Consider the following 25,938-nt stretch of genomic DNA (forward strand, 5'->3'; position numbering starts at 1 on the left):
TGGTGACCTTCACGGTGGATAATATGCTGAGCCATTTGCATGTAGAACCTTCAAGTCAGCATCTTTAGATCTTTCCTCCTGACCTCTTCACTCTTCCCGGGAAAAGAGAGAAGTCTGGTGGCTGCCAGGTTCCAGGAGCTGAGTCAGAGGACGGCTGGTCTGTCTGCATGGATCCCTTGTTTGCTGTTGGGCCCTGCCATCCTTGGCAGGATGGGACTCTCCAAATCCTTCCTCCAAGAATGCATGCATGTGTGCTAAGTGGCTTCAGTCATGTCTGACTCTGTGTGACTGTATGACTGTAGCCTGCTAAGCTGTTTGTCCATGGGATTCTCCAGACAAGAACGCTGGAATGGGTCACCATGGTCTCTTCCAGGGTATCTTCCCAACCCAGGGATTAAACCTGTGTCTCTTTCGTCTCCTGCTTTGACAGGTGTTTCCTCCAAGAATAAGTCACCCTTTTCTGCTGGGGTTGGGGGATGGGAAGCAGGGATTGGCAAGATGCTTACTTGTGTCCAGAAGGACTTGGGGCCGCAAATTCCTGATTTCACTGCAAGCTCAGAGTTGCTTCCTGGAGCATCATTTCCACCTATCCATCTGTTTCTCCAGCTTCCTAAATGTCGATTCCATGTCCTTGCCCATGTTCCCCATTGTTGTGGACTCGTGTTTTTAAAGCTCCCCTCTTCTCTCTGCCAGGAGGGAAAGGTAGATGCCTGTGTGCCTCCCCCATGTCCACCTAGAAGCCACCACCTTTGAGATCATTGTCCCCAGGACTCTGCGTGACCTTGGAAGTCACACACTGCTGGGGAACCCCAGAGGTCAAGGGTGAAGACAGAGCTAGCATTTGTTCCCAGGCCTGGCCGTCACCCAGGCCCAGGCCCTGGCTCCTGGAGCATCCTGCCCTCGCTGCCCAGAAATCTGGGCAGGCAGGAGTCATGGGGTCTGTTCCCAGAAGGCCAGGGTGGCTGGGGGCAGGGCCAGGCGCTGGACAAACAGATCAAAGGTGAGGCTCCCTGGGGCTCCAGACGGTGCCTAGTCAGCCGGAGGACACCGAGTGCACCATGAGGTGGGTGGAAGCCCCCAGGACCTGCTTGGCAGGGGTGAGGGCTGAGAGCAGGCCTCACCGCCCCTGCCCTGCACCGCCCTCAGGCTGCTGGTCTTCCTGGGCCTGCTGTGGGGCTTGGTGGCTGCGTCCTCGGGGCCACAGTGGCCCAAACCAGTGTTCGGGCGCCTGGCATCGCCTGGCTTCCCCGACAAGTACGCCAACAACCAGGAGCGGCGCTGGGCCCTGACGGCGCCCCCCGGCTACCGCCTGCGCCTCTACTTCACCCACTTCCAGCTGGAGCCCTCCTACCTGTGCGAGTATGACTTTGTCAAGGTGCCAGCAGGGCAGGCGGGGGGATGGGACACCTGGGAGCAGGGTCTGACCTTGGAGGGTGGGAGGGCAGTCAGGCCTGGCGTCGCGCCTTTGCTCCCCGTGACCCCCGAACCCCCCAGCTGAGCGCCGGGACCAAGGAGCTGGCCACGCTGTGTGGCTCGGAGAGCACGGACACAGAGCGGGCGCCTGGCAACGACACCTTCTACTCACCGGGCTCCAGCCTGGATGTCACCTTCCGCTCCGACTACTCCAACGAGAAGCCGTTCACGGGCTTTGAGGCCTTCTACTCTGCAGAGGGTGAGCAGGGGAGGAGGCCGGTTGTGGGGGCGGGATTCGGTCTCAGGCCAGACTGGTCCTCCCTTTGGTCTCCTCCCCACCCCCACTCTAGTCCCTGAGGCTGGCTTCTTGCCAGACCAGCAGGACAAGAGTGCATACCTGGTCTGACATCATCACAATGCAAATATCCCTAACAGGCCATGATCTCTGCTCTAAACTAAGCCCTCCTTGGGTGCCAGGTGCTAAGACTGAATGCCCTTCTGTGCCAGGGACATCCTTAGGGGCCCCTGTGATGCAAGGGCCAGGTGAGCCCATTTGCAGATGGGCAGGTGAAGCCCCACTAGCTTGAGTACTGCGTCTGCGTGTGGACTTCGATGCTTGATTTCAGATTCTGGCTCTTGCAGGGACTTGCTGTGTGGCCTTGGGCAAGTGGTTCAACCTCTCTGTGTTTGTCCTGAGGCTGCTCTAAGAGTTCAGTGAAACCTGTACAGAGGCCTACCCACCGGGTTCCCTTGTAGGCTGCTCCCTGCCCTGGCCTGGCTGCGTGGAGCAGGACGCTTCACCTTCACTGGTTTAAAAAGGGTGAAATAGAGGTCTCCCTCCACTTGCTGCAGGAAGGCCACAGTGGCCTTTGTTCGGCCTCTCGCACTTGGCCGGGCACAAGCACCTCCATTCCCGAGGAGGCTCCTCTCAGGGCAGCTGTGAGGCTGGGGGCCTCTGAGCCTGAGCCCGGGCCTCAGTGATATCCCCTCTCCTTTCCTGCTGCCTGCCTGCCTGGCCCTCCCCCAGACATTGACGAGTGCCAGGTGCCCCCAGGAGAGGCCCCCACCTGTGACCACCACTGCCACAACCACCTGGGTGGCTTCTACTGCTCCTGCCGTGTGGGCTATGTTCTCCACAGGAACAAGCGCACCTGCTCAGGTGAGCCACAGCTGGAAAGGGGAAAAGGGGGACACTATGCCTGGCCCAGCCCCCACTCTGCCCCAAGATACCACTGGCTCCTCAAGGCCACAGTTGCTCTGCCCAGGCGACTGGAGGGACCACTGGCCTTGGCCCTCTAGACACTTCTCCTAGGTGGTGGCCCCTTCTTGGTCTTCTGTCCCTTCTCACCATCCACCCATTCATCCTCTACCCAACTGTCCATCTGTCCACTCACCCGTCCATCCATCCATCTGTCCACTCACCCATCCATCCATCCATCTATCCATCTATCACCCATCCATATATCCATCTATCTGTCTATCCACCCATCCATCTATCCGTCCATCTATCCACACATCCATCCATCCATTCACCCGTGCTCTCCAATTCCTCACTCACCTCTGCCCTGTCCTTGGCTCACTCTCATCCCCTTCAGCTCATTCACTTGGTGAGCATGTGTTAGGCTCTCACTCTGTACCTGGCTCACCCTCCCTGGGGTGGGGGGGCTCCAGGATGGAGGAGTGGGGGGCCCCAGGCCTGCTTCACACAAGCTTCCCTTCATGGAACCTCAGGGTGAGGGCAGGTCCTGCTCAAAGCTGCTGTTTGGTGCCCAGCCAGCCAACCCCTTTGTCCTCCACTGCCTGGATGCCCCTCTGCGCCTTTGCCAGGGGCCTGGATGGAAAACCAGCTGGCGCCCTGGGGAGTGAGCAGCCACATCCCTCGAAGCTGACCCTGAGCCCCCTGCTCAGTCATCCCTCCCCCGTGTCTCTCCCTGTCTCTGTTCTCTTCCAGAGCAGAGCCTCTAGCCTCCCCTCCAGCTCCCGTCTGGGTTGGGCAAGTCTGCTGCTGCCTGCAGCCCCCACTGACCGCCCCCTTGGACCTAACAATAAACGTGGCTCCACCTCCACCTGCTGCCTGTCTCTGGGGGGACAGTGGGGGAGGGCCGTGATGTGCTTCCTGGCCCCTCTCCTCTTCCACCCTCATCTCAGTCTGAGGGGCCCCAGTTGGTGGGGTGGCCCCCTCCATGGGGCCACAGGCGTCTTTCCCAGAAGGGCTTGCTCTACCTCCACCCTCGTTTTGATGGTGGGGCCTTGAGGTCCAGAGAGGGGGCATAGGCTTGCCTGAGTTCCCACAGGGCAGCCAAGCTCTTGCTGCTCCCCTACCAGGAATCCAAGGACTGGGCTCAGAGCATCCTTGGGTCCACTTCCTATTCAGAGGGCAATTCAGGTCCTGTGTGTGATGGGCTAGGGGGAGCCTGACCCAGAGCAGAAGAGGCCAGGGAGGTTTTGATGGATGGAAACTGATTGCCCATCAACTCACTGACAGGTAATCTGGTCCCCCACATCTGGGGCTGACTGCCTCTGCACCCTGAGAAGCAGCCACGTAGAAGAAGAAAGGCAGTGCTGGGCTCCTACTTCCTGAAATGTCCCCTGCACCACCACCTGGGGGAGGGGGGCAGGACCCTCCCATGAGTGATGCTGACTTCCCTCTTCAAAGGCAGAATCAGTTGTTTCAGTGGGGAATGTGGGCACCAGACTCATCTGTGATCAATGTGGACTTGAACTTCCCTCAACTGCCCCCCTGTCTTGATCCAGGGAAGGTGGGTGGGGGGAGGGCCCAAGGGAGGCTGGGCTGGACTGTCCAAGACTGGGGCAGATGAACTTGGGGGTTGCTAGAGTCAGGGGTGGGTGGGTGACCCTCAGCCCAAGGAGATATCCCTCCTCCCACCCACTCCCCACCCAATTCCTGGGGAATAAGGAAAGTCCCCTTCTCTTTTCTTGGTGCCTCCTTCCCCCGGGCAAATCCCACACCCCTCATTCCTGGAATTGGGACTCTGGCCCAGTGATTCCTGCAACAGAAGCCTTGGCCTAGGGCCCCCACCTTCCCTGGGGGTGTGAATGCAGCCCCAGAGAATGTACATTCAAGTGTCGAGGGTGTCAGCTAAAGCCTGGAAGCCAGAGGAAGCCCCTCCCTAAACTGTCCCTTCAGCCCCTGGGTGGAGTGTCCTGTCTCTGGAAGGGCTTCTGGGGCTGGTGTCTGAGCTCGACCAGTAGCCTGAGCCAGGCTTCTGTGCCCGGCTCACCGTGCCTGTCTTCCCCCCTCTCCCCAGCCCTGTGTTCTGACCAGGTCTTCACTGCCCGGTCTGGGGAGCTCAGCAGCCCTGAATACCCACAGCCATACCCCAAACTCTCCAGCTGCACCTACAGCATCCACTTGGAGGAGGGATTCCACGTCATCTTGGACTTTGTGGAGTCCTTTGACGTGGAGACACACCCCGAGACCCTGTGCCCCTACGACTCCCTCAAGGTCTGGTTCCTCTGGCCCCCACCTCATCCTGGCCCGGTAGGTCCTGGGGTGACGGGTATCTCTCCGTTTTCAGATTCGAACAGACAAGGCGGAATACGGCCCGTTCTGTGGGAAGACATTGCCCAGCAGGATTGAAACCAAGAGCAATACCGTGACCATCACCTTTACCACCGATCAGTCGGGGGACCACATGGGCTGGAAGGTCCGATACAACAGCACAGGTGAGGGCAGGTAGGGACTCTTCCAGAAGCATCAAGGAACCACAAGGGATGGAACTCTTCCTGGCTGGGCCCCGGAAACTGGGAAGGGACAATTTTTCCTTAACCTGCTCAGTGTCCCTGGATAAGTCTGAAAAGCAAACTGAAAGGTTAATGGGAAAAAGTATACTTGTTCATTTCATGTAAGTTTTATGTGGCACTAGGGCTTCCCAGTGGCTCAGATGCTATGAATCTGCCTGCAATGCAGGAGACCTGGGTTCACTCCCTAGGTCAGGAAGAGCCCCTGGAGAAGGGAATGGCATCCTACTCTGGCATTCTTGCCTGGAGAATCCCATGGACAGAGGAGCCTGTTGGGCTACAGTCCATGGGGTCACAAAGAATTGGACACGACTGAGTGACTAACACTCTACACACACTCCATGCTTTACATGGCACAACTGCCTTCCTAAGGAAATGAAGACCCAGAGACACAGCTGTGTACTTCTGTACTGGGTCTGCTAAGGAGTGTGACAGGTTGAGGAATATAAAGTAAGGGTGGTGAACTGGGGGAAACTTGTTGTTCAGTCACTCAGTCATGTCTGACTCTTTGCGACCCCATGGACTGCAGCATGCCAGGCTTCCCTGTCCATCATGAACTCCTGGAGCTTGCTCAGATTCATGTCCATCGAGTCGGTGATGCCATCCAACCATCTCATCCTCTGTCGTCCCGTTTTTCTCCTACCCTGAGAAAGCCCAGCATCAGGGTCTTTTCCAATGTCAGTTCTTGGGATCAGGTGGCCAGTGTTGGAGCTTCAGCTTCAGCCTCAGTCCCTTCAATGACTCAAATGTAGCCAGCCTTGTTTGTTAGGATTCTTCTTGGCATCCCTTTGTCTTTGGTGATAAGGCTTCCCTCTGAGTGTAGGGAAGACACCTGTCACACAAGGGTCTTATAACCTGCTTCAGGGGAGAAGGGAGAGGTAAAGGGAGGAATATGGAAGGGTGTTGTCCCAAGGGCAAGGCAACTGTTATGTGCAAAAGCCCAGAGGCTCCATCTTTCTTGGTGTGAAGCTGCAGTGGGTGTGATGGGGTGGGCAGAGATGGGGGCTCCCGTCACACAGAGTTTGGACAGGGCATCTGCAGCTGGGGCTACACTCTGCCTCCCTGATCCGCCTCCACCCTCCAGGCCTCTTGGGCTTTCCCCACCTCTTCCTCATGACAGACCCTCACACACTGGATGGTTCTTGGTACTTCCTCCTTAGACACAAGTCCAAGTCCCCCATCTTCTGGGCACTGACCGCTGGATGTGACTGTCCCCCTGAGAGTTGACACTCTCAGCCAACTGGTCTCTGAGGATGTTTTTGGAAGGGCCGAGTAACTGAACTGGAGGAACTCCAAAGCAAAATATTTGCAGCCCAAGCTGTGCTGAGAGTGCAGGCTGAGGGTCAGGCTGCCCAGCTTGATGTCCCAGCTGTAGTGCCACCTGCTTCCTGGCCGTGTGACACTAAGCTTCTTAAAGTAACTTTCCTGAGATATAATGTCTCAATTATCTAATGAAGGATAACATCTCTGTGGAAAGGTGGGGGTTGGTGGGCTAATGTAGAAGGCATGGGGTGTGTGTGAAGGAGGTATTACTTTTTAAAATGAGGAGACTGGATTAACAAAGATTAACCTTTGGGCCGCCTCTGTTGGACATGTGGGAAAGAATGAGAGCCTGGTCAGGAGGGCAGAGACCAGCACTTTGGGAAGCCTTTTCTTTTTTTTTTGATGTGGGCCATTTTTAAAGTCTTTATTGAATTCGCCACAATATTGCCTCTGTTTTTGTTTTTTTGGCCGAGGCATATAGTATCTTAGCTCCCTGACCAGGGATCGAACCCACACCCCACTGTGTGGAAGGTAAAGTCTTAACCACTGGATGGCCAGGGAAGTCCCAAACATTTCATTATTTAAAAGCCTTTTGTTTTCCTGTGGGTCAAAGTAATAAAATTTCTAAACCTGGAGTACTGGTTTCAGAGCGAGTAGGAGGGAAAAGTCAGGTTTGCCAGCTGCTGAGTGAGAAGGGGCCGGCACATGGCCTGGCAGTGTGTGTGAAGGAGGGTGTGAGCAGGACCCTGGCCTGGGATTAAGACGGTCTCAGTAAGCCCTGGGATGTCCCTGGAGACTCTGGGGCCTGCCTGGGACTGAGAGTCACCCAGACACATAGAGATCGGCTGCTGGAGGAAGTGGAGGACAGGCAAATGGCCTGCGTGGGCTGAGGGGTGGCCTTGGGGGATTGTCAGCCATGGGGGATGGGCTGAAGCCATGGGGTGACAACAGGCCAGGGTTTGGGGGCCAAAGTGGAAGCCAGTCCTGAGCCCTGTGGGCACATGCTCATGAGGGACAGGAGAGGCTTCCCAGGTGCCAGTCTGGCTCTGAGCCACGAGGTCTGCTGGGAGGGCTCCCTGGCTGCGACCACCTCTTCAGTTCAGTTCAATTCAGTTCAGTCACTCAGTTGTGTCTGCCTCTTTGCAACCCCATGAATCGCAGCACACCAGGCCTCCTTGTCCATCATGAACTCCCGGACTTCACTCAAACTCATGTCCATCGAGTCGGTGATGCCATCCAGCCATCTCATCCTCTGTCATCCCCTTCTCCTTCTGCCCCCAATCCCTCCCAGCATCTGAGTTTTTTCCAATGAGTCAACTCTTCGCATGAGGTGGCCAAAGTACTGGAGTTTCAGCTTTAGCATCAGTCCTTCCAAAGAACACCCAGGACTGATCCCCTTCCAGTGCTTATTCCCTGGTGACTCAGCCGGTAAAGAATCCGCCTGCAATGCAGGAGACCTGAGTTCACTTCCTGGGTCAGGAAGATCCCCTGGAGAAGGAAATGGCAACCCACTCCCGTATTCTTGCCTGGGAAATCCTACAGATGGAGAAGCCTGGCGGGCTACAGTCCATGGGGGTCACAAAGAGTAGGACACAACTGAACGACTAACACTTTATTAGCAAAGCACGTTCGTCTGTGCTTCACACTCAGTCCTCACAAAGCCCCAGGAGGTGAGCAAACAGTCTCATCAGACTTATGGATGAGGAAACTGAGACTTTCCTGTGATTTAAATGCATGTGGTGCAACTCTTCTCCACTCCCACCCCCACCGCCCCCGTTACATTCCCCAGTTCTCTGCAGTGTGCGTGAGGCCCCTGGTGGGGACCAGACACACCCTTTGCAATGACCATGCTCCCTTATTGCATGCCTGATTTTCTTTCCATCACTTTGGCTGAAGCCCAGGCCAGACAACAAATCCTAATTTGTACAGTAAGCAACGGAAAATTTAATCTTGCCTTTGGATTTAAATCTTAAGAACTCTATCCCACTTGTGGAAAGCTCTCTCTACACAATAAGTGTTTCACTTATAAATCAAGAACTTCTAATTGCTCAATTCAGACTCGCCTGCTGTAGACCACAGCCAAACCCATTCGTCTCATTTCCTTGCTCAGCTGAGCCTTGCCCTGATCCATTGGCGCCACCTAATGGCCGCATCTCCCCTGTGCAAGCCAAATACATCCTGAAAGACCACTTCTCCGTCTTCTGCGAGACCGGTTATGAACTTCTGCAAGTAAGTTAATATAAAACTGCTAACTGCAACCACAATCATGATGGTTTTTAAATGAATACACATTTATATCAGCAAGTATGTGAAAGGAAGATGGGAAAACAGCTGTCAGCATGGTGGTTTCTTTTCCCTGTGATTAAACAATAAAATTCAAAGAAATGATACATTTGCTAAGAGAAATGGCTATAGAAAAATTTCTGTTCTTAGGAATTCTGCTATTTAAAAAAAATAATTAATTTGTTTATAGCAGTGCTGGTTCTTCCTTGCTGCTCAGGTTTTCTCTAGTTGCAGCAAGCCGGGGGCTACTCTCTAGTTAGTGTGTGGGCTTCTCATAGTGGTAGCTTCTCTTGCTGTGGAGCACAGGCTCTTGAGCACAAGGATGAAGGGCTTAATTGCTCTGCAGCATGTGGAATCTTCCCGGAACAGGGATTGAACCCACATCTTCTGCATTAGCAGGAGGATTCTTAACCATTGAACCACCAGAAGTCCCAGAACTCTGCTATTTAAAAAAGCTTTGTCTTGGGGAGCGCTGGTGATATAAATGAACACCTTTCTCAGTTCATACACATTACTGCAGCTCCTGGTAAAGCCACTGAAATGTTTGCCATTGTGCTCTATGTTATCACCTTGCTATAATCAAACTCCTCGTGGTCAAATGACCTTTTCCTGAAACAACTCCTGGGCCCACAAAAAATTAAACAGCCCTTGCAAACAGTATATTCTGCAGAGTTATAAACAGTGACCACTGTTAAGGGAGAGGGAGGATAATTTCAAAAAATGCTTAGTGTGTTGCTTTAGGGGCCCAGGTAGGAGATTAACATGTCCTCTTTATGTTCTTCAAAATTGTCACTGAATCCCAATGGTAAAAAGTAATAACACTGAAATGATAGCTGGCTATGCAATCCAGTCCTGTGGAGGGGGGAAAAGTGAGACACTTTTCTCAATTCGCAAACTTCTGGGCGGGCTCTTACCATAGCTCCTTGAACTGCAAATCTGTTTTTCTTTTTAAATAAACATCTATTGAACATCTAGTTTTATCAGCCATTATCTTTAAAGATATATATATATTTTGCTATGCCTCGTTGTTTGTGGTTCCCCGACCAGGGATTGAACCCAGTCCCTGGCAGTGAAACCTTGAAGTCCTAACCATAACCACTGGACTGCCAGGGAAGTCTCACTCTCTTTTTTTAGTATTTCCTGTTCAGTCTCTGATGAAAGAAAAAAAAAATCATCCTGCTCTCCTTTGAAGCATAAAGCTTCTGTCAAAGCCACTTTCTTTCATTTAAAGTCCGTTTCAGGAAAATATCTCAATGTCAAAAATGTCCCTCTAGATATTAGCAATGGAACTGATAGAAAACACCCTTGTGAAGTTTAAGGAAGTATTTTGAATGACTTTCCTCCAGCTAATAGCTGCAGGGTAGAAAAATCCAGACATATTCATTCCATGCCTGATCAGGTGGACCTTCCCCAGACTTCTGACCATCACCCTTTGGCACTTAAAGAAATGGTGCAGCATCAGCAGGAACTTGAAATCTGACATGTTCTTGGATTAAAATGGAAAGCAAAAACTGCTGCAAGAGGTCAACATCTTTGAGAGACACACGCAAGAAGACATTACCAAGCACACACATGTATCGAGGTAGCTGGGCTGTGTCATGTGGGTTCATCACCCTCCTTGGGAGCATCTCTCGAAACACTGGAAGAGGAACTACTGTGGAGTACTTTATGATGAAAACAAGGAAATTAATATTTTCTCAATTCCTCTTTAGGGTAACTTACCCCTGAAGTCATTTGCTGCAGTCTGTCAGAAAGACGGGTCTTGGGACCGACCGATGCCAGTGTGCAGCAGTACGTATGTGCGACCACAACGCCCGCAGCTGCTTCTGCTACTACTGCTTCTGGTCTTTTTAGAAAATGATTTTATCAGGGCTTGAATTCTAAGTATGCTTGTCTTACCCAGTGTCTAGGTGTACTCTTAAGCAGTTAAAATGGGACCATGCTACTAGGAAAAGTATTTGCTTTAGTATATGCAAAAGTACTTTTCTAAGTAAAAAGATGGGGAATAGAGAAAAATTACATTGTAATACTCATAATCCCACTGTATCAGAGTATAACCACTGTTGCTATTTTGGTGTATATCTCAGTTACATATATCACACATACAAACATGTTCAGGCCACCACTTGATGCAGACAACTGCGGTATGTGTATGTGTATATACACGTACATACACACAGACATATATCCACATCAAACTGGGATGACAATGTCCATTACCATTTTGTGAACTGAGTCATGTATCTAATGAACTATGTTACATGTTCAGTTCAGTCACTCAGCTGTGTTCGACTCTTTGCAACCCCATGGACTGTAACATGCCAGGCTTTCCTGTCCATCACCAACTCCCGGAGCTTGCTCAAAGTCACGTCCATCAAGTTGCTGATGCCATCCAACCATCTCATCCTCTGTTGTCTCCTCCTCCCATCTTCAATCTTTCCCAGCATCAGGGTCTTTTCCAATGAGTTAGTTCTTCACATCAGGTGGCCAAACTATTGGAGTTTCAGCTTCAGCATTAGTCCTTCCAATGACTGATCTCCTTGTAGTCCAAGGGACTCTCAAGTCTTCTCCAAGAACCCCAGTTCAAAAGCATCAATGTTAGTGGAAGTAACAAATTTACAAAACAAAAAAAAGTGAAAACCTCTCTTGCCCAAATCCTCAAACTGTTGATACCTTTAGGACACTGGGGTCCATTCCTTCACATTCGTTATCTCCTATGCTATTCATACTAATGTATTTCACTATTACATACTTTTGAACCAAAGTGGGATTCTCAAATCTGACTGCAGTTTACCCTTCCCCTCCATAATTGCTGGGCTATCTTTCCACATCAATTCAAGTACTAACAGAGCTGCTCATTCTTATTTATGACTGTCTAGTATTCCATGAGACCTGATTTTCAGTCCATGCGATCTTTATTTCGTTTACCATTACAGATGCTGTAGTTAATACCTCTGTACCTATATCTTCACATATCTTGTTCAACGGTTTCTACAAAATTCCTAGGGGAATTTAAATATTTTCATCTCTAAAATTTATATTCCTGTCAGAATATACCACCAATATACCACCAATTTTTAGTTTAAAAAACAGTAAGAGTTGGCACTGAAGGGAGTGTTGGAGTAAGAGGTATGGGTGTGAGCCCTGGTTTTGCCACTTCTGTGGTTATGGGCATATTACCTGTGGAGAAATTATAGACAATGTGGACTAAGCACTTGGCACAGAGCCAGATACACTGCTATTAAGCTGCTGAAAACCAAGTATTATTTTTTTAGTATCCACAGAAATACATCAACAACGTTTTATTGTGTACAAAACTATGACTTTCAGACTGATACCACTTTCTCACAAACGGGTTAGTTATTTCACATTAATGTCCAAACAGGTATGAATTCCAACCCAAACTCAAGGTAGCATAACTTCTAGGCCTTCTAAAAAGCTAAGGATCATAACAAGCTGAGTCCTTCAGTCATTTTTGTATTGTTCTACCCTTAAGGCCAAATTGCACCATTTACATGGAGCCAGACTGTACATGCCACCTGCACGCCGCGCTGTTTTCTTCTGTTGCTATTTTGTTGCACGAGGAGATATTCAATAAATGCCAACCATTTTTTTTACATGTGGGAATGCTAAGGAAGTCCAAGTGGTTTCAAATCCCCTTCCTTTAGGGAAAGCATCCTACCCTCCTTGCCCAGGGCCTTCACTTCAATCTAGCCATTTACTGAGGGATAGGAAGGAGTGACACTTTAAAACCACACTTAAGGTGATGCTCATTTTCAGAGATGAAATGATGTCCACCTTGAATGTGCCTTCAGGTTACAGCACCACACAGCCAACCACCATCACAATCTCCACACATCATTTTAATGTTAGAATTCAGCACAAACTGACTTCCCTCTCCCATTATTTATTATTTATTAGTTGTGGACTGTGGCCCTCCTGACGATCTACCCAGTGGCCAGGTGGAGTACATCACAGGTCCTGCTGTGACCACATACAGGGCTGTGGTTAAATACCGCTGTAATGAGTTCTACACGATGACAACCAACGATGGTAAGCAAACTGTTCCAAGTTGGGGGTGGGTAATATTTGGAACCTAAGCCCTCATGATCTGAAAATAAACTTACCGAACATTTTTGGCTAAGGCTAGGCAAAAGATTAAAAGGCACGTCTCCCACCTGCTAAGTGAAATATTGCAGCTGAAGTGACTTTAATGTCAATTTACAAGAATCTGAAAACAGATCTTATCTAGTAAATGACTACCACAAACACACAATATATTCCAAATGGTTTAATTTAACAAGTCAAAACCTTATCATTAAGCACTTGAGATCTTGATACATATTCAAGTTACACGTCTAAAAGGTTTCCACTTTGCAAGCAAACATGGTAATGCAGAGACCTCCTATTTATGAAATCATGTAAAACGGTTATTCAGAACCTCTATTTCCCACTGATGCTCAAGAATCAACATTTTTCAAGGGGGTATTCAAGCAAATGACAACCACCTTTTACATGCAGTTAAACATTTTTGTTTTTCCAATGATTTGCAGGTAAATATGTGTGTGAGGCTGATGGATTCTGGACGAGCTCCAAAAGAGAAAAATCACTCCCAGTCTGTGAGCCTGGTAATGGATACATTTATACAAGAGATTTGTAATTGATGGAAAGTAGAACTGGGTAGAAAACAGTAAGTAGGGCTTTAGCTGTGTTGGCAGAAATGTAACTTCAGCACTTGGCTCTTAGACCAACTTATTATTTCCAAATAATATGTTCTCATTACCCCTTTCCATGTGGAGAGGTTTGTTAGGTCCTGACTGCATCAGTCATTTGATTATTTTTGACCTTACAACTAGGCAAGCATAAAAAATTAAATACTTAAAATTATCTTGAACCATTTATACATTTATAAACACGAGTTCTTCTGTTACTTTTCTTCTCTACAGAAATGCTATTAAAACCCAAAGCTAATAACCTCATTATTTCCCTAAGCAATTGTTTCCAATGACATCTAGTTTTTAAACATTAATGCAATTTGCCTTTTAATAGTACTCAGAAAAAGTTTTTACCAGAATTGGCTCTAAAGATATAGTTGACAAAGAAGAAAAAAAATCAGAAAAGTAATAGTATATCCATTACCCCTGTTACTGGGTTTAGTCTTCTCAGTTGACACAATGTTTATAAGCTTTCATAAGAGTATTCTGCCACAACAGGAAACAGATTTGCTACATTAATAAGCATATTTAGTTAGCAATATACAGTAAAGTCTAGTGTCTGGAAGGAACAACTAGACCAGAAATAATTTCTGAACCTGAAGGTTCCTGGCTACAACTGTAACATTCTCATTTTTAAAACATTTAAATGTTCAAAGGTGAAAGTAGTCTGCAAATCCGATGATACTGACCCTAGTTCCTGCTTTCCCAGAACTACACTGTAGATACCCCATTTTACAAGGAGGAAAACAGAAGCAATGGAGAGGTTATTTACTTTCACTTCCTGTGCACACCAGCTCAGACAACTCCTGTTAGCCCTACCGAACACATTCCCAGTCCTGAGACCAAGTTACTTTGGCAAAACAAATTAGTTTCTACATATTAATTTTCACTCACCTCATTTTCTGAGGAGCTAAAAAATACCGAATGGTTTTATCGGATCTTTGAACAATGTTTCGAGCAGTAAAACATATATATACTATACTCACTTGCCTGTACAGGTGGACAAACACCAATTCGTGTGATACAATTTTTGGGTGACATTAAACATGAGTAATTGACAACTCCAAAGTGGTAATAATTAGAGAAAAACACCATCAGGTTTCTGTAAAGCCTCTATACATCTGCTTATTTCCCCAGTGTGTGGAATATCCACCCGTACTACAGAAGGTCGTATATATGGAGGACAAAATGCAAAGCTTGGTTATTTTCCTTGGCAAGTGCTGTTACTAGGTAAAACTATGGCAGCAGGTGCACTTCTGTACGACAACTGGATCCTAACAGCTGCTCATGCTGTATATGACCAAAGGGAAGACACTGCCTCCCTACAGATTAGAATGGGTGCCCTGAAGAGAATATCACCTAATTATACACAAGCCTGGGCGGAGGCTATTTTTATACATGAAAGTTACATTCATGACGCTGGTTACGATAACGACATAGCACTGATTAAACTGAAGAACAAAGTTGCAATCAACAGCAACATCATGCCTATTTGTTTGCCAAGAAAAGAAGCAGAATCTTTCATGAGGACAAATGACATTGGAACTGCATCTGGATGGGGATTAACCCAAAGAGGGTTTCTTGCCAGAAATCTAAAGTTTATTGACATACCAGTTGTTGACCATCAAAAATGTACTGCTGCCTACGAAAAGAAGTCCTATCCAGACGGAAGGGTAACTGATAACATGCTTTGTGCTGGCCTGCAAAGTGGGGGCAAGGACAGCTGTAGAGGTGACAGTGGGGGGGCATTAGTGTTTCTAGATAATGAGACCCAGAAGTGGTTTGTGGGAGGAATAGTGTCCTGGGGTTCCATTAATTGTGGGGAAGCAGATCAGTATGGGGTCTACACCAAAGTCATAAACTACATTCCCTGGATCAAGAGCATCATTAATAGTAATTTTTAACTTTGTGTCTTCAGCTAGTACGTGATTCTTTGTTTTAAAAAATATCTGTAAAAGATCTTAGTGGCAAATTGACCTGAGAAACATGAACAGGAGCGCTGCCATTCCACCCCAACTGAACCAGACTGAAGGTGAGCCTGCCTTTCAGGCATGTGTCCACTAGCCACTCTTCCACTACTTAACTCTCTGATTTAAGGGGACATAAGCCACTGTAGTGATACTCATCTTGGCCAATCCATTACAAACTCATGGATTAAATCTGCATTTACTTACTTAACAAAGTCCAGTGTCTTTTTCTACTATCCATTTGCATTTCTATGAAATTTCCTATTCATGTTCTTTAACTATTTTTGTATTTGTTCTTATTGATCTGAGAATGTTATATATTACAGCAGTATTGGTTCAGGAGTTACTTTGAATGTTTTTCTTGGGTAGATAAATTGGAAATAGCAACACTTTGGCCTATGTATAGATTGATTTCCATGTTAAAACCAACACTATCATTTTTTAATTATAAAAAACTGCCAAACAAAGAACACGAACAGCACTATTTCACATTGTCAAGAGATTTTCTAAAGGACAATTTGGCAATATATTTCACAAGTCTTAAAAGCGTGCATAGTCTTTGACCTGGTAATTACAATGCTAAGATTTTAATTTAGCTGTGAGAATATTCCTAGCACTTGGAAATAACCTAAATAATGTTCAAATTCAGAAGACAGTTGATTCAAAAGTGTCATTTTCATAAGAAATATATTAAAAATAAGTGGCAGTATTATTAATAAATGTAGTTTTTTTTCTTACCATGAACATGAAATACTTGGGCACACTTAAAAATAGATTACAGATCGTACAACAGCTGAGTACAGAACTCAAATACACAGTTAAGAGTTGCTCTCCTAGTAATCAACAACAAAAAACTATTCTAATTATCACATACATCTGAATTACTATGTACTTAACATCTTTCCTAAGGACAAAATTTAAGCCCTGACCCAACCTTAAAAAATTTCATTTAGTTGGCCTCCCTAAAAAGTTTTAATACCTAACACTCAACAAAATTCCTCATTCTAGCCAAAGAGTCACCATTATTATGTAGAAATTCACTGTGATTTCAACTAACTTCTCTTGTACATATAAAGTGCAACTTCTAGAGACTCACTTTTTAAAGCTAACTTTCCAGCATCTTTGTCACATAAATAAAAAAAGAAACTGTATTTTTCCAGTAAGACTCCAGACACTAAACTGTGGTGGCAACAAAAATTTTTATTCAACTGGTTCAAAAAAGTTTTTAGAATGAATGCATTTAGATGACCAAATAGACTTAAACAAATCTTTGCCAAATAGTTTACTTCTAAACTTCAATTTTTTTTTTTTTAGGGTAGAATTAAATACCCATAGCTATGTAGTACCATAAACATGTTAATAGAAGGCTACTCAACATTGAAAGCCTTCTAAGACTGGTAACTAGATTTATACAAGTGTAAATAAGGGATTAAAACCATGCCATTGACAAAGTTAACTTACCCCTGGGCTTCTTGAAGGCTTGTCAGTTTAGTCTTTGGAGGTCCCCGAATACCATTTTAAGTTACCATGTTACTGCTGCTGAGTAATAGTGCAAGTGCTAAAATGCAAAATTCAGATGGTACAGGGTTTGGAAATCATGCAATTTAGATGCAGAAAAAAAAATTAAAACAACGCAAGATCCTTTACAGAGGAAACTGAATAAAACAATGTGGCGACCATAAGCCTAAAAGACGACTTCATTTATAAAAGTTTAAAACACATAACTTGCAAAACAACAAACCTATTTATCATAATCTAATTAGATAAGGGCATTAGGTAAATTATCAACACAAAAACTGTTACATTCTTCCACTAGAAAAGGAGCTGACTCTCACATAAGTTAGTTACATTTTAAGTACAATAGAGAATCAATATATTATTGCTTTTACATACTTAACAATGCACCGTGAGAGTCTTGAGTTTTGTAGATTTATTTGACATTATACTATCTCCCCACCTTTGGAAGACAAAGCCCCTTTCACTTAACACTTCCACAGACAGACAACCCACCCTGCTAGTTCTTAAAGCTATCAGGCTTCTTAATGGATTTCAGGCACAAGATAATTTGTGGTTTCTTCTACTTTATCCCTATTGCAATTAATTCCACTTTTCAAATCCCCATCTAGAAAGGTGCTGATATTCCCTTCATTTCAATTGATAGGCTTTGCTACAAAGCATTTTAAATTAACATTGCTTTGCCCACTCCTTCAAATAAGAATATTTTTAGAAGGATGATTTCCCAATGGAGATTTATACAGGCCATGTAAATAGAACATCACCCAAATGCACAGAGGCACTAAGAAAAAGCTGGAGGGTACTGCTTACCATTTTAGGTGTAGTCACCCAGACTTATTAAAAACTAGATTTGAAAAAACAAAAAACAAAAAAAACTTTTCACTTTGGACAATGCAAGAACAAATAGCAATTAAGTCTGGGTATCAGGTGTCAATGCATGACAGGTGATGAATCCATTTGACTTGAGACAACTTTTCAAATAAGTTTATTTGAAGCAAAATAAACTATTGCCAAGAAACTTTATGAAAGTTCCATCTCAAAAGGGTCAAAAAAAGGGGAATTAACTGCTATGAATTCTTTGCATTCAGGGCTGCAAAACAAAGACACATATTATTTAAATCAGTTTTATTTAAGAATTTCCAACAGTGACAACTCTTATAAAAAGCATCCAAGCACAGGACACAGAACTGCAGCAAACAGCATTCTTATGGGTAGCTAACAGACATGAGAACTTCCACCCTGCTTTGAGACACCCCGAGCTCACTGGTGAACTCTGCTTCCAAGTACTCCTGCAAAGCACACCACAAGCTCAGTCCATGTTCTCAACCCATCAGCTTCAGTTCACATTACCACACTTACAGATCAGTAACAGAAGAGAACACACACCATACAGCATTCACAGCAGTTGACAAAGGGGTAAGGGAAATACAAGTATCGTTTCACTTAACACATTCAGCTAACGTGGGTCATCTAAGAACAAAACTCACTTAAAAGTCTTCCAACAGATGTGGATGTCCTTTGAATGCAAAAACATTCGTACATTATTTGCTATCCTTGCTCTCTGCACACTCTCTCACCAAAGCCACAGGATTGAGAGACACATCTCGCCAAGTTAAAAAATATCCATTATGCACCACCAAGTCTCTGCACGCGCTCTCTCCTTTTCTCGCTCATACTAGCCTCTCATGCCTCGGCACCACCATCAATCCCACACAAGGTTTCAAAAGTTCAAACAGCCTTCTGGTTCCATATCACAGCCTTGCGTTCATAGCGTTGATACGACTCCATGAAATAAAGAGTAGCGGATAAAAATGGGACACCCACCGTCAAAGACGCAGCCTGCGCAGCGTGATGGCGAGTTCTTGAATGAGAAAGCATGTAGACAGAAGTATTCCTATGGCAGAATATTTACAGCACTACTTTCAATGAAGTGCTTCTTCCATAAACATTTGAAATGAGATGAACTGCAGAGATTAAATGAAGGCTTCATATTGTACTTTTGTATATGAAGGGAGACAAGTGTTAAAACAAAAACAAAAAAAAAACAAAAGAACCAACCACTGTGACACCATGATCTCCAAAGAGGAGATTTTCCTAAGGGAAGAAATCCATATGGTGGGGTTCAAATTAAAACAAGGAGAAAAGAATGTAGTCCTAATCAATGGTTTCCATTTTGAACATGCAAAGAATTCACTTGACAGTCCAGGGATAAAATATTACAGGAGAAACCCTTTGATATCAATTGTAGTGTGTTGGTTTACCAATCAGGCAAACAGCAGTTCACGTTCAAACACTCAATATTTCAACCCTTTATGTAACAAAACTTATAAAATTCCTTTAGCTCTTCCTCTTTTTCTAAAGAAAAATGTCAAAAATACTGCTGAATATACTCCACACTGAACAAACCAATTTTGAAAATTCTTACATGTTATTTTACAATATACTTACCATGAGTTTAGAAAAATTTGAATTCCCACCAGTATACCAACTAACTGTAACCCAATGTCTACATTCCCCAGCCAGAAGATTTAGAATCCATGCTAGAGCCGAAGCCTCCATTAAAACCACTGCCTGACCCTGCATTTGATGCCGATCCCCAACCAATCGCTGCACCTGAATTAGAACCACTGTAAGAGTTATTTCCAGAACCAAAAGCCTGATTTGGCTCCCTCTGCATGTTGCCTTGGCTTTGGTTATTACCTGATGGGCCAGACTGGTTCTGCTGACTGGCTAACATGCCCATCATACCCCAGCTGCTCTGCAGAGCAGCCTGGGCTGCAGCCATCATTGCTGGGTTAATGCTAAAAGCACCAAAGTTCATCCCTCCACCCATATTACTACCCTGATTGTTTCCCAAACCTGCTCCACCCCCTCGACTATTTCCAAATCCACCCTGATTCCCAAAGCCACCTGGATTACCACCAAATCTTCCACTTCTTTCTAACTGTCTATTGCTATTGTGCTTAGGTTCAGCATTGGATATATGTACGCTGATTCCTTTAATGATCAAGTCCTCTCCACAAAGAGACTGGGCAACCTATAAAAAATAAGGGATGTAAATAGAGGAGATTAAACCATTGATTCATACAAAGTAGCAATAAAACTTAGATTTCAAGCCATCATCTACGCTGGAGAAAAAAATCAGCAAGGAGCACTTATTTCCTTTAAACCCATAAAATAGCCTTTAGCTTTATAGTAATGGCAGCAGGGATTTTTCCATTCATTTTCAAAGGATGTGTAACACTCCCACTTAAATGTCACACATTAAAAATATACCTAAGGGGTTTATCACAAATATTCAGACCCAAATACAGGGTCAGAGAGCTTAGTTAGTAAGGATGGTAATTAGCTGGAAGGGCAATGTTCAACAGAAATCACCTAACTGGGGCAAAGTTATTAAGAGAAAAATACCTGATCATCTGCAAACGTAACAAAGGCAAAAGCCCTGAACGGTTTGGGGATGAAGACATCTACCACTTCTCCATACTGGCAAAAGAACTGCCGCAGTTCATCAGCAGTCATGTCCTCTGTACAACGCCCAACAAACACCTTTCTGCTTCTCAAAGGCTCATCTGGGCTTTGCTGATCAAATCAAAAGGAAGAAAAACCATCAGAAATATTTTACAAGCAATGAAAACAGCATTCTGGTGGAGGATGTAACACAATCTACCTGCCTTTTCTTTAGGTGAGTGCTTAAAAAGTAGGTACATCCTTTCTTTTTTGTATTAGCACATCTTCTTGTAAGACTTCAATGCTTTTAATTTTAAAGCTGATGAAAGTATATTTGGATTAAGGAAAGTTGATGAATTAGAAATGTCCTGGCAAAGAGCATAATGTTCCAAATAAGCAAGTCTTGCTTGCTTGGAATAAGTAAGGCTTTTGTAACAAGATCAACATATTCTAATTGTCTTTGTTAACACTAACGAGATCCACATATTCTCTGTTCACATGTAACTATGTAAGAAATTGCTAATTCATTAAATAACAAGAGAAGGAATAAAATGAATCATGTTTTATTCTGGAGAAGCAATAAACTAAGTATTTCAAACAAATATATAAAATATTCACCATGCATTAAGGTCCTGAGACTTTTAACAAAAGATTTCAAGAACACACCCTGCCACATTTTCCAATTGTAATGTTTTATTTTACAGTGTCTTTTAATTAAGTTTGTCACCACAAATGGCCAAAGCAGAGAAAACAAGAGAAAGTACCTTAGAATTTGGAAGTTTACAGTCACACCATCGTCCATCTATCATATGTCGTTGTGACATTACTTTCACCTGGGTTTCATATTCCGTGAAGCGAACGAAGCCAAACCCTTTTGAATGACCAGTTTTAATATCCTTCTTGACCTAGAAAAAAAATCATTTCAATTCACTAAATCTACACACACATATAACCAACCCAGAGTACACACATGAAGGGAAATAGTATAAACCAAATTTCTTTTCAGCACCCATTACGTATACATATAATAAATATTAAAAATATCACCTACTGAACATGAAGGGTAGCATCACCAGAACAAGGAGTTCTGGACGCTCATTCACTGAAAAACTGTTAAGTGAAATCAAAGCTTACCTGAACCATAAGAACTTCTCCAAAGGTACTGAAGTAATCTTTCAGATCCTGTTCAGTTGTTTTCCATGGGAGACCCAACACTATTAAATCAGATGTTTTCTGGACCGCTCTTTTCACTTTCACTGCTGATGAAGCATCTGTTTCATCCATTTTTCTTTTGTTATCTAAACAAAATGAGCAGAAATCTTTTAGAACATTCATTTAACACTTTAAACACTTCACCCCCTTCATGCAGAAATGAGAAACAAAAACATTCTAGGAATAGTAAGACACTGGAAACTTCTGGTAATGAGTGATGTTAGCTCTCATGGACAGAATAAGGCTTAAATAAGTGGCTCGGTTGCTTTTCTGGAGCCAATCTGGGGATTCTAACCTCTGGTTCTGTAACAGCTCAAGATTACAACTGTATGTTCTCCCCTCTCAAAAGATGTATCAAAACAAAAGTTCCTTTATTTTCACTTTAAAATACATTAAGGAAGGGAAAAAAACAGGTTGAAAAACAATGATGCTATCTTTGTGCCTATTAAATATATTTCCTTGATTATTTTAATGTCAATAATCTGACTACCACAAAATTAGCAACTGTAATCTCCAGTTATAGATTTTTAAGGCTGATTTCAGTTTTTCTGTTTTATGTCCAAACTTTCAACATCAAACTCACATTAATTTTATAATAACAGAAACTTAAGGTTATTTAAAAAAAAAAAAAACCAGTATTTGGAAGAGCAGAGAAACTCAATGACATTTGGACAAAAGACAGACCATTTTTTGGAGTAGCGTTATGTTCACAGCAAAATTGAGGAAGGCATATTTCCCATATACCCTTCCCTCTACACAGGCAGAGCCCCACCCCATTATAAAAATCCCCTACCAGGGTGGTACACTTGTTACAACTATGAACCTACATCAATACATTACTATCTAAATGACATTTCAAATTTGGGTAAGTATTTATCTACAACCAATGGATCAAGAAACTGCAGACTAAAAGAAACCAAGTTGATTCCAGTAAAATTTTTCTTGATACATGAAAAAATCTCTTGAGGCAACATCTTAAATACTGACCAAATAGTACACCTTTGTTGCAATATAAAGTTACAATAAAAGTAACAGATCTATCAACTAGCACAAAGTACCTACTGATAAAATGTACTTAGTTCCTTGGCACACTTCTAAATCTTCATGCTTCCTTTTAGATTAAAACCATCACTGATAAGACACAGTGAGAAAAAGCCCAGACCTAAAACTATAATTAGGACTGAATTACTTCAAGATTTGGGCTATTGCAACTGATGTTCATTTAAGGGGGGAAAAAAAGGAGTAAAATTAGCTGAATGAATGACGTAGCTTGCAAGGATTAAGAACAAACCAAAATATTGAGGCACTTCAGAGGACTATTTTCAACAGACTGATATAACTGCAAAGCATTCTTAATTTCTTAAACTTGGCATTAGTTCAGCAAAATTAGTGCAGATAATTAAACACATAGTTTTAAAAACATGTTCTGTATTCCAATTCTCACTCATTTAGTGGTCTTCCAAGCTTGTCTGACAGTAACTTTTGAAGAAATACTTGGGCAATAAATAGGAGATGGTTTACCACGAAGAGACCATGATCTATGCTTGAGAACGAGATACAAACCTATACTTTAGGATCACTGCAAAACCAAATGGCAACAAACCTTTGGGATAGTTGACAACATATACCAGATTCCCCCAGCCAGCATCGGGGGCGTGCAGAATTCCTTCTACCAGACGGACACCTCTCATACACTGAGACACTGGATTCCGGTAGCGCAGCCCACATGCCCCTGGAAACTGGGCTGTAACCGTGGACAGCAGCACTGTCCCATCGTCTTCCGATGGTATCTCAATGGGCTCGTCATTCTCATCTTCGGTTACCCGAATATATTCAGACATCTTTGTTTCTCTTAAAGGGAAAAGAGATACAAATGACTTAACAATTGTGGTCAAAGTAACTGTTTCCTTATCCCAGCTGATTTATACGTCACTGTTTTGTAACTTGTAGAAAAATTCTCTGGTCTCTGGATTCTTACAGGTGTTGATTATCCCCGAAAAACGAGAAAGTAAAGGCAAGGATAGCTATTAAAATGTAATGCCTCGCTAGTTCATTAAGTATTTGATGAATGCCTACTATACATCAAGTGCTGCCATTGTGAAACTAGTCTCAGATGGCATGCTAGTGGCAAGGCGGGGGAGGGGGGGGGAAGGGGAAAGCAGGAGAAAGATCTCAAGCAAGTACTTATTTTATTACAATCGTGATAAGTACTACTGGAAAGTAGTCTGAGGGTGTTTGGGAGAACCTAAGCTGGTTGAGATGTGTTGTGTGTGTGGGTGTACAGGGGTGTCAAAGTGACTTCCCTAAACAAGCGATGCAGAAGCTGAGTTTTGAGGACTGAATAGGAGCAGTGAGCCAGCCGAAAAGAACAACGGAAAAGTTCCTCCCTGTTCCAGATGGTGGGCTGTCCAGAGGCTCTCCAAACTTGAGCCGCAGGGACAGCGGCGACAGGTCCTTCGCGACGCGGGCCGCCGCCTCCCAGAAGCCAGTGCGTGACAACCGAGGGAGGAGTTTCTAAGCGCGGCCGAGGTGGGACCGCTGGGGTATCAGGCCCTAAACTCCGTCCCGGTGCAAAAGTACGAAAGCACAAAGCAATACCCGCGCCGGGAAGCCAGGCCAAACCGCTGCCTCGGGCTGCACAGCTGCGTGGGCCCAGCACCCTAGCTCAGGCGCCGGCTGCCACCCCGCGCCAGGCCCTAACGTCGCTCCCACACGAGTCCGCTCCGGCAGGACCAAGCAGGCCTGGTCCCACGACTCCCTTTCCGGGGCGGCGGCCGTCCCATCGCGGGAGCCGAGGCACACAGGGCGTCCTTAGTGAGAAGCATCTGCAACTCACCCGCTAGGCCGCTGCTAGGAAGCCCGACAGGGAGAATGAAGCAAGGAGGAATCCAAGAGCAGCCCAGCTACCACTTCGCTCCCACAAAATGGCGCTAGGGCCGCCTCCTCCCCCCTCCGGCCATCGTCCTCTCCCACCGGCTTCCCGTCCGCAGGTGGGGGGGACCGCCGCACAGAGACAACGACCCTCTCCCCAGAGAGGCAGAACCCCCCCTCCCCTCAGTCTGAGCACAGGGAGTGAACTTGAAGGCTATAAGGAGGCCAGCACCTAGGCCAGAAAGGCTAAAAATGGAAAAAATGTAGATGGGTAGGCTTTTACCTCCCCCCACGTAGCGTAATAGATGGCTTCGCCCGACCAACCGCCGGCCCCGGGTCTCCGCCGGAGCTCGCGCACTTTTAAAATGCGCGAGACTAGCGCAGGGGCTCGGCCGGACCGGGCGGGGCGGGGCGGGGCCGGACCGGGCGGGGCGGGGCGGGGCCGGACCGGGCGGGGCGGGGCGGGGCCGGGCTGGGCGGGGCGAAGGCCCTTAGGCCATCCTGACCCTCGGGAGACTGGGAGAGGGCTGTTGAGCCCAAGCCATTTTTAACCTAAGCCCAGCCAGGTGCGTCCTCTATTCTCCCGCAGTCAACATCCACACCTGGAGAGAATAACTTTGTTCTAAAGAATAGCAAGCATAGCACCTACTGTGTACTGCTGCTGCTGCTAAGTCGCTTCAGTCTTGTCCGACTCTGTGCGACCTCATAGACGGCAGCCCACCAGGCTTCCCCGTCCCTGGGATTCTCCAGGCAAGAACACTGGAGTGGGTTGCCATTTCCTTCTCCAATGCATGAAAGTGAAAAGTGAAAAGTGAAAGTGAAGTCGCTCAGTTGTGTCCGACTCTTAGCGACCCCATGGACTGCAGCCTACCAGGCTCCTCCGTCCATAGGATTTTCCAGGTAAGAGTACTGGAGTGGGTTGCCATTGCCTTCTCCGATTGTGTACTAGGTACTACCTAAGTCATCACGTATTTAATTACCCCAACAGTCTTGTATGGTAGGTGCTATTGATGTTATCCACATATACAGGTGAGGACGAAACTGAGACACAGAGAGGCTCAGTATCTTGCATAAGTAAGGTCAGATGCTCAGTCTTGTCCAACTCTGCCACCCTATGGACTATAGCCCCCCAGGCTCCTCTGTCCATGGGATTTTTCATGTGAGAATACTGGAGTGGGATGCCATTTCTTCCTCCGGGGAACTCTTCCTGACCCAGGGATTGAAGCTACGTCTCCTGCATTGCAGGCGGATTCTTTACTGCTGAACTATTGGGGAACCCCAAAGTAAGGTTACCCAGGTAGTAAATGGTGAACCTGACATCTGACCCATAACTCTAATGCTGATATAGTCCACGTACTGTTGAAGCCTAGCTTGGAGAATTTTGAGCATTACTTTGCTAACGTGAGATGAATGCCATTGTGCGGTAGTTTGAACATGCTTTGGCATTGCCTTTCTTTGAGATTGGAATGAAAACTGACCTTTTCCAG

The 25,938-nt window shown here is 45.5% G+C and overlaps 2 protein-coding genes across 12 annotated transcripts; one reads left to right on the plus strand and one right to left on the minus strand.

Moving 5' to 3' along the window:
- The first annotated feature begins 960 nt into the window (after positions 1–960).
- MASP2 (MBL associated serine protease 2) lies at positions 961–15,340 on the plus strand. Of its 4 annotated transcripts, XM_061382745.1 has the most exons (11): positions 961–1,063; positions 1,147–1,375; positions 1,495–1,672; positions 2,441–2,572; positions 4,683–4,879; positions 4,953–5,100; positions 8,549–8,667; positions 10,434–10,512; positions 12,643–12,774; positions 13,275–13,349; positions 14,574–15,340. In XM_061382745.1, the coding sequence occupies exons 1-11, from the start codon at positions 1,059–1,061 to the stop codon at positions 15,338–15,340; spliced, it is 2,061 nt and encodes a 686-aa protein (XP_061238729.1). In that variant the 5' UTR covers positions 961–1,058. The 4 variants fall into 4 exon arrangements, with proteins under 4 accessions (XP_061238729.1, XP_061238730.1, XP_061238731.1 ...); XM_061382746.1 differs by having other exon boundaries at positions 13,275–15,067; XM_061382747.1 differs by lacking the exons at positions 4,683–4,879; positions 8,549–8,667; positions 10,434–10,512; ... (1 more) ...; positions 13,275–13,349; positions 14,574–15,340 and having other exon boundaries at positions 4,953–5,094.
- TARDBP (TAR DNA binding protein) lies at positions 12,998–24,821 on the minus strand. Of its 8 annotated transcripts, none has more exons than XR_009729956.1 (8): positions 24,417–24,518; positions 23,184–23,431; positions 21,503–21,666; positions 21,133–21,273; positions 20,330–20,500; positions 18,743–19,955; positions 17,729–17,762; positions 12,998–16,961 (listed from the first exon to the last, which is right to left on the minus strand). XR_009729956.1 is itself a non-coding variant. In XM_061382750.1 (6 exons), the coding sequence occupies exons 2-6, from the start codon at positions 23,419–23,421 to the stop codon at positions 19,425–19,427; spliced, it is 1,245 nt and encodes a 414-aa protein (XP_061238734.1). In that variant the 5' UTR covers positions 23,422–23,431; positions 24,735–24,821; the 3' UTR covers positions 12,998–19,424. The 8 variants fall into 8 exon arrangements, 2 of the variants coding, with proteins under 2 accessions (XP_061238734.1, XP_061238733.1); XR_009729953.1 differs by having other exon boundaries at positions 17,729–18,008; XR_009729954.1 differs by having other exon boundaries at positions 12,998–13,346; positions 16,865–19,955; positions 24,417–24,534.
- Positions 24,822–25,938: the final 1,117 nt, after the last annotated feature.

The sequence above is a fragment of the Bos javanicus genome, chromosome 16 (genome assembly GCF_032452875.1).
Source record: "Bos javanicus breed banteng chromosome 16, ARS-OSU_banteng_1.0, whole genome shotgun sequence".
In the NCBI taxonomy this organism is placed as follows: domain Eukaryota; kingdom Metazoa; phylum Chordata; class Mammalia; order Artiodactyla; family Bovidae; genus Bos; species Bos javanicus.